This window comes from Macaca mulatta, chromosome X, assembly GCF_049350105.2.
Source record: "Macaca mulatta isolate MMU2019108-1 chromosome X, T2T-MMU8v2.0, whole genome shotgun sequence".
NCBI lineage: Eukaryota > Metazoa > Chordata > Mammalia > Primates > Cercopithecidae > Macaca > Macaca mulatta.
This window is the reverse complement of record NC_133426.1, coordinates 142,228,434-142,243,769: the sequence shown is the minus strand read 5'-3', so window position 1 is coordinate 142,243,769 and position 15,336 is coordinate 142,228,434. Positions and strand designations below refer to the sequence as shown.

The 15,336-nt window shown below is 40.6% G+C and overlaps 1 protein-coding gene across 3 annotated transcripts; it reads left to right on the top strand.

Annotated features, from left to right (window-relative positions):
• Positions 1-5,163: 5,163 nt before the first annotated feature.
• On the top strand, positions 5,164-14,907 carry CT45A10 (cancer/testis antigen family 45 member A10). Of its 3 annotated transcripts, none has more exons than XM_028841846.2 (5): positions 5,164-5,274; positions 10,497-10,671; positions 12,612-12,860; positions 13,238-13,331; positions 14,542-14,907. In XM_028841846.2, the coding sequence occupies exons 2-5, from the start codon at positions 10,503-10,505 to the stop codon at positions 14,639-14,641; spliced, it is 612 nt and encodes a 203-aa protein (XP_028697679.1). In that variant the 5' UTR covers positions 5,164-5,274; positions 10,497-10,502; the 3' UTR covers positions 14,642-14,907. The 3 variants fall into 3 exon arrangements, with proteins under 3 accessions (XP_028697679.1, XP_077845507.1, XP_014983762.1); XM_077989381.1 differs by having other exon boundaries at positions 5,194-5,429; positions 14,542-14,889; XM_015128276.3 differs by lacking the exon at positions 5,164-5,274 and adding an exon at positions 5,332-5,446 and having other exon boundaries at positions 14,542-14,889.
• Positions 14,908-15,336: the final 429 nt, after the last annotated feature.

The following is a 15,336-nucleotide window of genomic DNA, read 5'->3' as shown; positions in this document are numbered from 1 at the left end:
AGAGTCACTCACGATGCCTGGATGTGGAGAGCGCTAATCCCCAGCCCTTACTTAGTGCTATGCAGTCACACTGGAGCCCAAGGCACAGGGGAAATGTGCACCTCAATAAACATATTTTCATAAATTTTTTTAACAATTAGTGTTTTCAGAACATTAAAGTTGTTGCAAAGATATTGAAAAATTGGAAAGTAGGTGCATAAACCTTACAATATTATTTTAAATTTATTTTTATTTACTATATAGCTATACTATATAACTATTTTTGTTATTTACTATATTTATTTTTGTTATTTACTATATATAGTAGATATATCATATATAGTACTATATATAATACTATATATAGTAGATATATGATATATAATATACGGTAAATATATAATATATATATTTTATATGTAAAGTAAATATATTATATATATTTTATTTATATATATATATTATTTTGAGACAGGGTCCTGCTCTGTCACCAAGGCTGGGGTGTAGTGGCATAATGTGGCTCACTGCAGAGTCAAACTCACAGGTTCAAACAATCCTCCTACATCAGCCTCACAAGTAGTTGGGATTACAGGTGCACACCACCACACCTGGCTAGTTTTTATATATTTTGTAGAGATGGGATTTGCCATGTTGACCAGGCTGATCGGTCTTGAACTCATGGGCTCAAGCTGTCCACCTGCCTCGGCCTCCTGTAGTGCTGGGATTATAGGTGTGAGCTACTGTGCCCTCTTGCAAGATTATTTTAAATTGGAATATTTTATTTATGCTCTAAATATAATTTATTACCATCTTACTTTCTGGCTCTAATGCAAACAAACTTGTGATATTTTCAAAATATACTACTTTGTCGATCTCATTTTCAATGAGAAGAATTGCCATGTGTGACAATTTCTCTTGACCAAGTGATAATCTCAAGGGATTTTTATTCAGCTTCAGCTTACTGAAAGTTCTTTTTGCAGGATGCCACTGTGACTGGTATTGTTCAATAAAAATCTTAAGGCTAAATTTGGATAAGACTGTGCAAAGAGAGATTAGTGATTCAGTTTTACAAGATCCAAATGTGATGTTGTTGTGTTACAAAGTATTGATACTCTGTTCTGTTTTAAACCAATTATTGCAGATGAAACTCTACAAGACATATCAACAGAATACTTATAAGTACATAAGTGGCTTCCTTTGTAGATCAGATGTATGCATAGAAAGTAATATTTCTCCAGTTAAAGAGTCCAAACACTTTGTTTACTTTGTCATATCTCCCTTACTAATATGAAATTATGGCATTTATAAACTTCTGCCTCCCAAATCCTGGGATTACAGGCGTGAACCACTTATGAAAGCCACCAGTGAAAACTTCTCTTTTAAGTGAAACGCAGAAGCATTATCCGATAATCAGAAAATGAGATACAGCACGTTCTCATTCATATGTGGGAGCTAAACAATGGGTACACATGAACATAAAGGTAGAAACCATTGACTCTGAGGACTCCAAAATGGAGGTGGAGGGGAGGAAGGGAGCAGGTCGGAGGGTTGAGAAACTGCCTATTGGATACTCTCTTCACTATTTGGGTGATGGGTTCAGTAGAAGCCCAAACCCTGGCATTATGCAATTATACCCAGGTGAGAAACCTGTACATGTACCCTTCCGGCATCAAAATTTTAAAAAGGTTGAAAAAGAAAGCTTCAGTTTTAAATCTTAAGCAGATATACATAAAAAGGATTACTATACTGAGACACCTTTACAGGTTTCTATGTTAGTTTTTGGTATTAAGGCAGAAACCTGTTCCTCAAGCACTTTATTAATTATATATCCTCTTTGTACAAACATCCAAAATAGAAGACTGTCACTTTTCGTTCTGTAACTGTGATTCTTCACTGCAGTCTTCTACAGCTTTTACAGAGTTAATGGTCCCTAATATCTGCCATTCTCCAATTGTCCTGGGTGGCAAAATGGCTGCCATAGTAAACTTTTCACTGATAAATAGAGTTTCTGGAAACATGCAGGGCTCGTTATTTAAGAGTGACTCCATTTGGGCACTCGAGTGGATGGCCTACAGGTTTTCTTGCAGTGTATACTAGAGTCTCCAGAATAACCCTAGGAAGTTGGGGAACTAGCATTTTCCAGAATTTTGGAAGCCAAAATACAAATATTGGTTTTCTCAAAAGCACTGCAAGTGGGAAGGAAAATCCATATCTAGACTAAATGTCTGTTCAGGTAAGAAGAAAGCACTTCTCTTTTTATAATAGAAGTGATCCGTTGTAATCCACATACCAACTAGTGACTGTCAGATCATTCTGGAGTCTGGGGCCAAATTGGTGGCTTAGTATTGGTCTCCATTCTTGGAAGATTGTTCACTCAGCAATAACCGTAGCAAGGTTTGCCATGGTGAGTGGAAGTCCATGCTACTGCACATAATCTCCATCCCTGACAGTTTGACCACTTTGTTTGTTGAGCCCATAAGATTGTGACACAAGTGTTGGGGAAAGGGGCTGATTAATATCTAGATAATAAGTACCTTATCCATCCGATTATTAAAATTCTGCTCTGCTGAGGATACCCTTTGCTGAGAACTCTCATGAGACCCCAATATCTTCACATTGTATGTCCATTTGCAAAGGTCCGTCCACATATGTTTTTTTCTCAGACCTCCTTGTCACAAGTTTTTAATCATGTGTCCTCAAAGTCCCTGACAATTCAGCTAATAAGTGGGACACAGCCTATGCATGATACATACTTACACGTCTGGATATGTCTCCTCTAAGAAGGTGCACTGCTCAAAGTTCTTCCCTCTGGGAGGATTTCCCATCACCACTGTCCTTCAGGGCTGTCCCAGTCAGGACTGTCGTATGCAGCTATTCACTTATGGCTTGTGTGGTAGGCAGGATTCTAATTATGCCCCTCCAAGATTCCAGTCTCATGGTTATTCAATCAAATACGCATATGAGTACTGCTGTGGTGGTATTTTTTAATGCAAAAATGAGTATTTCACTTTGATAGCACTAGAAGAAACAAACAAAACAACTGTGTTCCTACTTCGAATGATAACAATGCTTAAGCTTCCTTATCAGTCAAATATATTCCAAAAGAAAATGTGTTCTATGAAGGTTCTGAAGCACAGGCAAATATTAACACAATAGGCCAAGAAGCTGTAATACTGAAAATGACTCTCTTCTAACAGGGTACTTAACAAACATAATTTTTAATTTTAATTAATTTATTTATTTTGAGGTGGAGTCTCCCTTTGTCCCCCAGTGACAATGGATCTCTGCTCCTTTGAAGTGCAGTGACGTGATCTCTGCTCACCAAAGCTTGCACCTCTCAGGTTCAAGTGATTGTCCTGCCTCTGCCTCCTGAGTAGCAGGGATTACAGGCACCCACCACTATGCCTGGCTATATTTTATAATTTTAATTTTAATTTTTTTACAAACATAACTTTTGAATTATAAAACCAGTGAAGTAATCCCTTCCAAATAATTGTGTCAAGAGTGAAACTGCTTGCTCCATTAAAACTCTAAAAATTTTGCTGTAATATTTTTTTGCCACTATAGACAATTCAAGTAAATTTTGCTGCACTTAAAAGAAGTTGTGAAAGTGGAAAAATGGTCCAGGCGCAGTGGCTCACACCTGTAATCCTAGCACTTTGGGAGACCAGGGCAGACGAATCACTTAAAGTCAGGAGTCTGAGACCAGCCTGGCCAACATTGTGAAATACCGTTTCTACTAAGAATACTAAAATTAGCCAGGCATGATGGTGCATGCCTGTAACCCCAGCTTCTCGGGAGGCTGAGGAAGGAGAATCGCTTAAATCTGGGAGGCAGAGGTAGCAGTGAGCCGAGATCATGCCACTGCACTCCACCCTGGGCAACAGAGCCAGATTCTGTCTCAAAAAAATAAAAAAGGTGGAAAAATATACAAAGTTCCATATTAAAATGATTAATAGATGCAATATATTAAGGTTTCCCCTCCTTTCTTTTTTTCTTTCTTTCTTCTTTTTTTGTTTGTTTGTTTTTTACAGTCTCACTCGGTCACCCAGGCTGTAGTGCAGTGGTGCGATCGAAGGTCAATGCAGCCTCAACCTCCTGGTCTCAAGCCTCCCAAGCAGCTGGGACCACAGGTACACGCTCAGCTAATTTTTCTATTTTGTGTAAAGACAGGGTTTCACCATGTTGCCCAAGCTGCTCTTGAACTCCTGGGCTCAAGGAATCCACCCATCCTGGCCTCCCAAATTGCTGGGATTACAGGTGTGAGCCACTGCACTGTGGCCCTCATTTTTCTTATCAATTAACAATAATGGTTACCTTTAACAGATAGAGGTTGGCTATTTATTTATTTATTTATTTATTTATTTTTATTTGTAGACAGAGTCTCACTCTTTTACCCAGGCTGGAGTGCAGTGGTGTGATTTCAGCTCACTGCAAACTCTGCCTCCCCAGTTCAAGTGATTCTCCTGCCTCAGCCTTCCAAGTAGCTGGTGGGACTACAGGTGCGCACAACCATGCCTGGATAATTTTCTGTATTTTTAGTAGAGACGGAATTCACCATGTTGGTCAGACTGGTCTTGAACTCCTCACCTCAGGTGTTCTAGCCGCTTTGGCTTCCCGAAGTGCTGAGATTACAGGTGTGAGCCACTGCGCCTGGTCGGGGTTGACTTTAAAACACAACACCCTCAAATGAAAATTTCGGTTTCTTGTTGCTGTTTATTTTTCTTTGCTTTTCCTTTTTTCTTTTCTTTTTCTTTTTTTTTTTTTTTTTTTTTTGAGATGGAGTCTCCTGTATCGCCTGGGCTGGAGTTCAGTGGCTCACTGCTACCTCCATCTCCTGGGTTCAAGCGATCTTCCCACCTCAACTTCCCAAGCAGTTGGGACTACAGGCGTGCGCCACCATGTCAGGCTGATTTTTTATTTTTGCGTCTTTCTTTCTTTCTTTCTTTTTTTATTATTTTTTATTATTTTTATTTTTTTTTATTTTTATTGGTTGGTTGCTTTGTAGAGCCGGGGTCTCACTATGTTACCCAGGCGATTTCATCCCGCTGTGTTGAGAAGGTTCTGTGTTACTCTGCTTATGTTGCTGTGCAGTTGTTACTAAAGGTCGCCTGTAGAAGGCGCCAGAGTCAGCGAAGGGGAGGGCTGCGTTTCCTGGTTCTCTGGGGCACGAGGCTTCTCCTCAGGACCCTGGCGCCCCCAACAGGTTCCCAATGTTCGGCTGGGGCAGGCACGCTGTGGCTGGCTATTTCCCTTCCTTCCATCCCCCTTGGGCCGAACGGATCGCTGCTTCTGGTGAGACGCCTCCCCATGCACATCACTCCCAGGTGCCCTAGGGGGCACATTTCCCACAACTCCCAGAGGGCAGGTTTCTAGAAACTACCACCACTAGGGAGGCGCCACAGGTTCACTGCCATTTTGTGAGGTGCCGCCGTCACTCCTCCAGTGAGGTCAGGACTTCAGGACTGTGAGTGGGCAGTTTTTCCCTGGATACTTTTAATTTCACCCCGGAAAGTGTCCTTTTTCCTTGGAAAGCATCTTTTCTGTGGTGTTCTCTGTCCAGTGTGTGGTAGGGCTCCCTTGGGGAAGTGGCTCCGCTCTGGGGACACCGCCATGGGAGCCTGTGTCAGCCATGGGGGAGCGTTTTCCGTGGGCACCCCATCTCGGCTATGTTGTTGGGCTGGGGGGCTTTTCTTGGGGGCTCCCTCTCGGTGATGCTAGGGACTTTTCCTGCTGAAATGACCTGAGCCCAGGGATGGGGGGCATGCCTGTGTCGGCCTTGGGTGCGGCGGCGTTTCTTTCCCGCTCAGTCGCCGTTCTGAGGGAGCATTCTGCCTTGGGGACCTTTTCTGTGCTCATGGAACGTGGTGGGGGTGGCTGTGCCCCAGACGCATGATCGTAGCCTTGTGGGGTCACTGTTGGGGGCTTTATCTCGACCCCCGAGGGACTCTTCCTTGGGTGCTGATGTCGGCCGTGGGGCGCATTTGTCCTTGGATGTTGCTCGCTCTCAGGTAGAATGTGTTGGCTTTTATTTGGTTCTGCTTTTCCCTGATGTAGACGTTTACTGTATGCTTTCTCTTGGTGCTAGGTTTCTAAAATTATTATCTGTGGGTGCTCTCTCCTGGTGCCGCAGGGGAATGGGGTGCTGTTCCTTGGATTCTCTAAGCCCATGGAGAGACTCAGGGAGCTCTGTGTCAGCCATGAAGGAGGTCATGTGACATTGAGAACGCTGTTCTGCCCATGGTTGGGGTGCGTTTCCTCGGTTGGTTGATCTCAATTCTGAAGGAACTCTTTGCGGGGATTCTATCTGACCTTTCAGCCACAGCCTCAGGTGTCTGTGTGGGAGTGGGGGTCCAGAAATATTCGAAGGTTCCAGCTGTGCCACATTGGAACACTCGCAATACAGTTAGTCTTTCATTCCAGCCACTCTGATGGGGGTGCAGTGATCTCTCCTTATGTCTACACTCGCATTTCTCTGCTGATTAATGAGATCGAGCACCTATTTAAAAATTGTTTTTATTTATTGATTTGTTTGTCTTTTGAGACGGGGTCTCCGTCTGTCGCCCAGGCTGGCTTGCAGTGCCACCACACCCAGCTATTTATCGTTTTTTTTTTTTCCCACCATTTTATGTGTTTATTGGTCATTTAACTTTGTCTTTTATGAAGTTCCTTTTCAGGTATTTTTCCCCAGCTTTTACTAAGATGTTTGCGTTTCAAAAATGGATTTGTAGCTTCCATATAATCTTATTTGAGTTATACACCCGTGCACACAGGCATATATGTACATATATAAAAATACGTATACAATTTTAGTATCTTCTATAAATCTTTTTTGCTTTTACACGATCTCAATGATGTGTTTTAGATGAACAGATTCTCTTAATTTTATTAATCAGTGTATTATTTATGGCTAGTGCTTTTTATTATTTTAAGAAACATCTTTGCCTCACCCAATGCCATTACGATAATATTCTTTTTTTATTATTATTATACTTTAAGTTCTGGGATACATGTGCAGAATGTGCAGGTTTGTTACATAAGTAGGCACATGCCATGGTGGTTTGCTGCACCCATCGACCTGTCAGCTACATTAGGTATTTCTCTAATGCTTTCCCTCCCCTAGCCCCCCAACCCCTGACAGGCCCCGCTATGTGATGTTCTCCTCCCTGTGTCCATGTGTTCTCATTGTTCAACTCCCACTTATGAGTGAGAACATGTGGTGTTTGGTTTTCTGTTCCTGTGTTAGCTTGCTGACACCGGTACCTTCAAAGAACATGAACTCATTCTTTTTCATGGCTGCAGAGTATTCCGTGGTGTATATGTACCACATTATCTTTATCCAGTCTATCATTGATGGGCATTTGGGTTGGTTCCAAGTCTTTGCTGTTGTGAATAGTGCTATAATAAACATACGTGTGCATGTGTCTTTATAGTCGAATGATTTAAAATCCTTTGGGTGTATACCCAGTGATGGGATTGCTGGGTCAGATGGTATTTCTGGTTCTAGATCCTTGAGGAATCACCACGCTGTCTTCCACAATGGTTAAACTAATTTACACTCATGATGATAATATTCTAAGTTTTCTTCTAGATCTCCCAATCATCTGAAATAAATTCTCATGGAATGGAGTAAAGTCAGAGACCACATATATTTGATGTGCTTATTAGCCATTTGAGTATGACTCTTATGAAGTGAATCTTCAGCTTTTCCCCCCAAATTTTATTGGGATGTTGGTTTTTTAGAAATTGATTTGTAGTTCTGGATATATTCTGGATTCCACTCATTTGTTGCCAGATATAGATGTATATGTGTGTGTAATTAATATATATTTTTATATATAACCTATACTATATAACACATAATATATAATCTATAAACATGCTTTGGTTTTCAGTATCTTAATAGTGTCTTTGAGGAATGGAAGTTTTCCATTTAATTATGTGTAATTAAAGAATTCATTCTTTATGGTTAGTGCTTGTTTATCCTCATTAAAAACATCTTTGCCTATTCTATAGTTGTGAAGACAATATCTTAAGTGTTTACTAGATTGTCTATCCATCTTTAACAAAGTTCTGTGGAGTGGGAAGAGGTAAGAGTCAAGGTTTGTATTTTCCCTGCATTTATCAAGTGCATTTATTAAAAGCACTGTCCTTTCCACAGTGATTTACAGCTCTTCTGTATTTTGTATTGCCAGATTGTTTCTGGCCTCTGTGTCCTCTTCCCTTTGGTATTTGCCTGTCATTGCTCTGATACCATACTGTTTTAATTACTCTACATTTATGGTAAATTTCATATATAGTAGTGCATTTCTACTAACTTAGTTCTTTTTGTTGTTGTTGTTGTTGTTGTTTGTTTGTTTGTTTGAGACAGAGTCCCGCTCTGTCGCCCAGGCTGGAGTATAGTGGCGTAATCTCGGCTCACTGCAAGCTTTGCCTCCTGTGTTCATGCCATTCTCCTGCCTCAGCCTCCTGAGTAGCTGGGACTATAAGTGCCCGCCACCATGCCCAAGTAATTTTTCGTATTTTCAGTGGAGATGGGGTTTCATCATGTTAGCCAGGCTCTCCTGACCTTGTGATCCACCCGCCTCGGCCTCCCAAAGTGCTGGGATTACAGGCATGAGCCACTGCACCTAGCCAGTTCTTTTTCTTAAAAAAACTTTGTCTTTTCCTTGACTTAAAAAAACGTGGCTTTTCCAAATCTTTAATTTGCATGTACTTAAAAAATGATCTGCTCGTCAATTTCCAGAAAAACTTTTGTTAACATGGTGGAATTTTAAATATGATTGCTATGATCATTCTGAGAGACTTGACAATAATGTCTCTTAATATTGTCTTCCGGCTGGGGGCGGTGGCTCACGCCTGTAATCCCAGCATTTTGTGAGGCCGAGTCGAATGGATCACTTGAGGTCAGGAGTTCGAGACCAGTATGGCTAACATAGTGAAACCCCGTCTGTACTAAAAATACAAAAATTAGCCAGGTGTCATGGCAGGTGCCTGTAATCTCAGCTACTTGGGAGGCTGAAGCAGGAGAATCGCTTGAACCCAGGAGGTAGAGTTTGCAGTGAGCAGAGACGGTGCCATTCCACTCCAGCCTGGGCGACAGAGCGAGGCTCCGTCTCACACACACACACACACACAAAAAGTCTTCCAATGCATGGAAAGAATATTTTTCTCCATCTACTGCAGTCTTGAATTTCTCTGAGTGATGTTTTATAATTTTTGTCTAGTACTCTAGCACATCTGGGTTAGATTTATTCTTAAATATTTGATGTTTTGGTACTGTTTTTAATGACATTTGAAATCTCATATTCTAATTTTTTGTTGCTATTAATTATACGGAAATGCCGTTGGTTTTTATTATATCTAGTAAGTTGACTAAATTTGCTTATTAAACATAATGATTTTATTCTTCTGCATTTTCTATGTACAGAACAATGTCATTTGTGAATATTGACAGTTTTATTTCTTTCCAAATTTTAAACCTATTATATTTTCCTGATGCTACTGCTCTTTTAGAACCTCCAGTAAATTGTTGAATGGATAGTGGACATCTTTGTCTTGTTTTCACACTCAGGGAGAAAATACTGATACGTCACTATGAAATATGACATTTACAATTTTTTTGTACATATGCTAACCAGAATAGGAAAGTTGCCCTTTTTTCTAAGTTGGTGATAGTTTTTATCACGAATGGACTTTAAACATTGACCCATGTATGAAAATGATCATGTGGTGTTTCCCTGTTTTTGTTGTCATCGTTGTTAATGTGGTTCATTACATTTATTGATTTTCAAATGTTAAATCAATGTTGTCTTTCTGCAATATACTCCACCATGGCTGATGTATGTCCTTTTTAAGTACTATTGCATTTTATTTGCTCACCTTTAATTTGGAATTGTTGTGTCTAAGTTCAGGGGTGATCTTGGCTTGTATTTTTGCCTTGATCTTGTAGTTTTTCTTTCTTCTAAAGTCCTTGGCAGATGTTGTTATCAGTTTTTTATCAGTCTTCTAATAAGAGTTCCTAATAAGGGTTAATACAGATTGGTTTATGCATCTATTTGAATATATAAGTATAAATACTTATATATTAAATATATGTGATGTATAATATAATGTATAATATATATAATTGAAAACATAATGTATAGTAAGGGTTAATACAGATTGCTTTATACATCCATTTTTCCTAATAAGGGTTAATACAGATTGGCTTACACATCTTCAAATAGGTAATAATATTTTCATCTGTTTTTGGTTGATGACAGCTGCTTATTCCACAAGCATTCTGACTGATTTGGTTATACCATCTTTCTTCTTTTTTTACTTAGTGTACATTAAAATTAGGTTTCTTTTCCTGAGAACAGAGTGTTTGGTGAGACTTGGTAAATCTTGGCTCATGATTAAAAGTGAAATTAATGATTCAAAGTCTTGGTTGTATACACATATGAAGACAGTTTGCCATTTTGTGATTGTTAGATTTTTGTCATGAATGGAATATGTTCATTGATGTTTTTCAGGAAACAATGACCGATAAAACAGAGAAGGTGGCTGTAGATCCTGAAACCGTGTTTAAACGTCCCAGGGAATGTGACAGTCCTTCATATCAGAAAAGGCAGAAGATGGCCCTGTTGGCAAGGAAACAAGGAGCAGGAGACAGCCTTACTGCAGGCTCTGCCATGTCCAAAGAAAAGAGTAAGTAAGCCTGTCGTCACCTCCTCTTCATGCTGTATCCAGTGCAGTCAGCCTCCTGCCTCATCCCCTCCAGAGAAACTGTCCTTGTCAAGGTCAACGGTTTCAGCTGACATTGCCGTTAATTTCTCTGCAGCATTTGACAGTTGTTCACTCGCTTCTTCATGAAAACCTTCTAGCATTTCCATTTTCCACAATTTTTTTTTTTAAATTTCTTGTCCGTATTGGTGAATCCCTATCATTTTTTTCTTGAGATGGAGTTTTGCTCTTCCCGGTCAGGCTGGAGTCCAGTGGTGCGATCTTGGCTCACTGAAACCTCAGTCTCCTGGATTCAAGTAATTCTCCTGCCGCAGCCTCCCAAGTAGCTGGGATTACAAGCACCAGCCACCACACCCAGTTAAGTTTTGTAATTTTAGTAGAGATGGGGTTTCGTCATGTTGGCCAGGCTGGTCTCGAACTCCTCACCTCAGGTGATCCACCCACCTCAGCCTCCCAAAGTGCTGGGATTATAGGCACGAGCCACCGCCCCCGACCCCTATCATTCTTTTTTTTCTACCTTTCTTTTTCTTCTCTTCTCTAAATACTGTAAAAATTTTCTGAACCCCGACATCTCTCTCTCTCCTTCTATTCCACTCTGCCATGATCACTCACTGAGCTCCTGTGATACCTCCACGTTTCCCATTACTGTCCCCATCTAACCATACGCTCTAACCCTACAGCCAGTTCATCATGCTGGCATGTAAATCACATCATTGCATGTCACTCCTGAACATCCATCCTCAACTCTCCTAAGCACTCAGAACTGACTGTGAACCAGCTTTTGTCTGCAAGGTTCTGCATGGCCTGGCCTCTGTCACCCTCCTCTAACACGGGCCCATCATCTCCTGACTCTCTCAGCTTCTGTCCTTCCCAGTCCATCCCCACTCCAGTCCATCCCCACTCCAGTCCATACCCTTGGCCTCATGGCAACCTGGAACTCCCCCTCTGCCTCTGCGCAGGCAGCTCTGCTTCTTCCTTCAAGCCCTGCCTAAGGGTACATCCGCAGAAGGCTCTGCACAACCAGTGAGAGCTCCTGGGGCTCCCTCTGCTGCTGTTGCCCACAGGCCTGTGGACGGCTTCCCTACCACTAGCCCAATGCCATTTGTTTCATTTGCTTATTGTGCTTGTACTGTCTGACCGCCCCATGAAGATGTGAGCTCCACAAGGGCAGGAAACGTTGCTCTCTGGGCTGTTTATTGCTGATCCCCAGCTACTAGCATGCTGCCTGCCACAGACGATGAATAAATGAGAGGTGTCAGACCTAGAGTGAAAAGAAAGTCATTTTCTGGGACAGAAAGGAAGGATGAGGAAAATCATACACTAAAAGGGATTTTTGGTGATGGAGTGCATATAGCACTTTCAGCAGTAATGGCCGCCTCTATTTTCTTGGAATATATTTGATGTAGAGAGGAGGCTGCTTGTGGTCTATCCAAGTTGTCTGGCTTCCAGCTCAGTAAAGCATGGCAGTTTGTAAGTGAATTTGAGAAATCACGATATCAAGTGAGATTTGCTGCTTTCAACTTGTAAAGCATAACAAGCTGAAACTATCCCATGAGTACCAGGGATCTGTGAATGTTGCTTTAGAGTTGTACTGTCTCACTTGGTTTCCATATCTATTCATAGGACCAGAAAATAAGAGGTGGTTTTATTGTATTATGTGTCCTGGCCTCAGTTCGTCAGGTCTGGGATTTCCCCCTGGTATATCTTCCCATTTATGAAATAAATAATTCCCTTAGAAACTGAGTAGCCCATAGATGTACCCAGAGGAGGGATGAAACACACATTTCTCACAGCTCAACTTCTCAGTTTGGTTTCCAGATCTGTCATTCATTATATCTATGTGGAGGGGAAAGAAAGTGGTCAAACACCAACTGATGGCTTTTTGTCAAAATCTGTTTCACCAGAGCATAAGACAGGACATGGTGTTCTACCAAGCCAGTTGGATTCTCAGATTGATGACTTCGCTGATTTCAGCAAAGATGGGCTGATGCAGAAACCTGGTAGCAATGCACCTGTGGGAGGAATCATTACCAGCAATTTCTCTGGAGATGACCTAAAATGCAGAGAAATAATCCCTTTTCCCAAAAGCCAAGAAGAAATTAATGCTGATATAAAATGTCAATTAGTGAAGGAAATCCGAAGCATTGGACGAAGTAAGTAGTATGAGAATGTCTGTTTTATAAAACTATAGGAAGTCTCTCTATGATTCAAAAGATATCCATGTTACCTGTTGAGACTCATTCTTTGCCGGAATTGAGTTTGCCCATAATTTACGGTGGTTCCTCTTTTCTTTGACTAAAGCATAGTACACCTTTTGCTTTGCTTTTCTGCTTGGTTATGGTTAAAAGAGTTTCATTTGTATGTATGTGCAGGTGTCTTTTTATTATTTAGTTTTTGTATGTGCAGGTATCTTGATTTAAGGATTTAAAACATTTTAGCCTGTGAAGCATGATTGCTGAGGTATACATTCTCTTGTATTCTTCTTTATATTTGATAATACTGAAGGTTTTTTTTTTTTTAACATCTTCAGAATACGAAAAAATCTTCAAATTGCTTGAAGGAGTGCAAGGACCTATAGAAGTCAAGAAACTATTTTTTGAATCCATCATCAAGGAAGCAGCAAGGTGGGTAGAAATAGGAACTGTCCAATTTCTTTAAGCACTTGGGTCCAATAGAGTACTGGGGGTGAGCGTTGGGGAACAGCCCCTGCCTTGAATTTCTCAAACCCTGGTCCTCACTCATAGTTACGGCTGTCTCCACAGTTACTTAGGCTAATGTTATCTGAATCTAACTCATTCTTCGAAGACTATGGAGACTTCCATTCTCACCATAGTCTGAGGTGCGCATTATCCCTTGATTGACACTCTTTGTATTTGCTAGACTACCTCTTTTTAAAAAATGTGTGTAGGTACATAGCAGATGCATATATTTCTGGGGTATATGAGATATTGTGATACAGACAACAATGTGTAATAATCACATCAAGGTAAATGGGGTATCTATCACCTCAAGCTTTTATCCTTTGTGTTACGGACAATCCAATTATAGTCTTCATTATTTTAAATGTACAATTAAATTATTACCTACAATAGTCACCCTATAGGGCTATAAAATACTACATCTTATTTATTCTATTTTTCTACCTATTAATCATCCCCACTTCCCACACCGTCCACCCCCACTAACCTTCCCAGCCTCTGGTAACCATCATTCTACTCTCTATCTCCATTAGTTCAGTTGTTTTACATTTTTGCTCCCACAAATAAGTGAGAACGTCTTTCTGTGCCTGGCTTATTTCACTTAACATAACGACCTTCGGTTCCATCCATGTCATTGCAAATGACTGAATCTCATCCTTTTTTTTATGTCTGAACAATACTCTATTGTGTATATGTACCATATTTTTTTTTATCTGTTCATCTGTTAGTGGACACTTAGGTTGCTTCCAAATCTTGGCTACTGTGAATGGTGCTGCAACAAACATGGGAGTGCAGATATCTCTTCAGTACCCTGACTTCCTTTCTCTTGGGCATATACCCAGCAGTGGGATTGCTGGACCATATGACAGCTTCGTTTTTAGTTTTTTGAGCAACCTCCGTACTGTTCTTCATAGTTGTTGTAGTAACTTATATTCCCACCAACAGTGGGTGAAGGTTCCCTTTTCTCCACACCCTCGCCAGCATTTGTTATTGCCGACTAGACTACCTCTTACCGTGCAGATACATTTCTGTTTCCATGCTGACTGTTACTTCATTTTTGTATCCTTCAAAATGCTTCCTACAGCATAGGTTCTTCGGCTATCTTTTGGTTAATGACATGTCTCTTTATTTTCAGATATATAAGCCGAGACTTCGTTCAGCTCCTTGAGAAGAAACTGGAGCATATGATTTGGGAGTACTTGTCCATGGAGGATTATGACAACTCAAATGCATAATCTCATTAATGATTGAGGAGAGAAAAGGATCAGATTGCTGTTTTCTACAGTGGAGCAGGATATTGCTGAAGTCTCCTGGCATATGTTACTGAATCAAATGGCCTTTCAGAGGCTAAGAAATGTCTGTTAGTAAAAGTTGTTCTTTTTCCCTAAGCATTTCATTTGAAAGAATAACTTGTTTTTTGGTTGTTTTGTATTCCCACCTATGCTGGTAGATATTATTAACCCATTAGGTAAAGACTATTACAGTCGTGGTTTCTGCAGCAGCTCACATTGTTGTAGCTGGTATTTATAACTGCCTTCTTTCACTACCCATTTCGCATTCCCTTTGCCCTGAGATAGCATGTCTGTTGGTCATGGTGCTTGGCCTGGCAGGATGACTCAAACCTTCATCAAACCTTCATTATGGAAGAGACTGAACCATTAGATATCCTGTCTTGATGGGATTGCTGTGATTTTCCATTAACTGTAATTGCAAACACGGGAGGACTAAGAAGCTCTCTAGACATATCAGACTTACTCTTCCTGAGCCCCTAGTGTAGTAGAAACCTAATCTCTTTTTTTTTTTTTTTCGGTTTTCATCACCCGAGCCAGTAGTGGACCCCCTACTTTGTCTCTTGGTTGAAAGGAATGAAGAGTTCAAAGTGGTCAGCTGGCAGACACAATTTTCATTTCAATGGAATCATTTTTGATTC

Coding starts and splice junctions, on each gene's coding strand:
- CT45A10 (XM_028841846.2), top strand. CDS start 10,503: ATGACCGATAAAACAGAGAAGGTGGCTGTAGATCCTGAAACCGTGTTT. Junction 10,672..12,611: donor TGCCATGTCCAAAGAAAAGA/GTAAGTAAGCCT, acceptor CTGTTTCACCAG/AGCATAAGACAGGACATGGT. Junction 12,861..13,237: donor AATCCGAAGCATTGGACGAA/GTAAGTAGTATG, acceptor TAACATCTTCAG/AATACGAAAAAATCTTCAAA.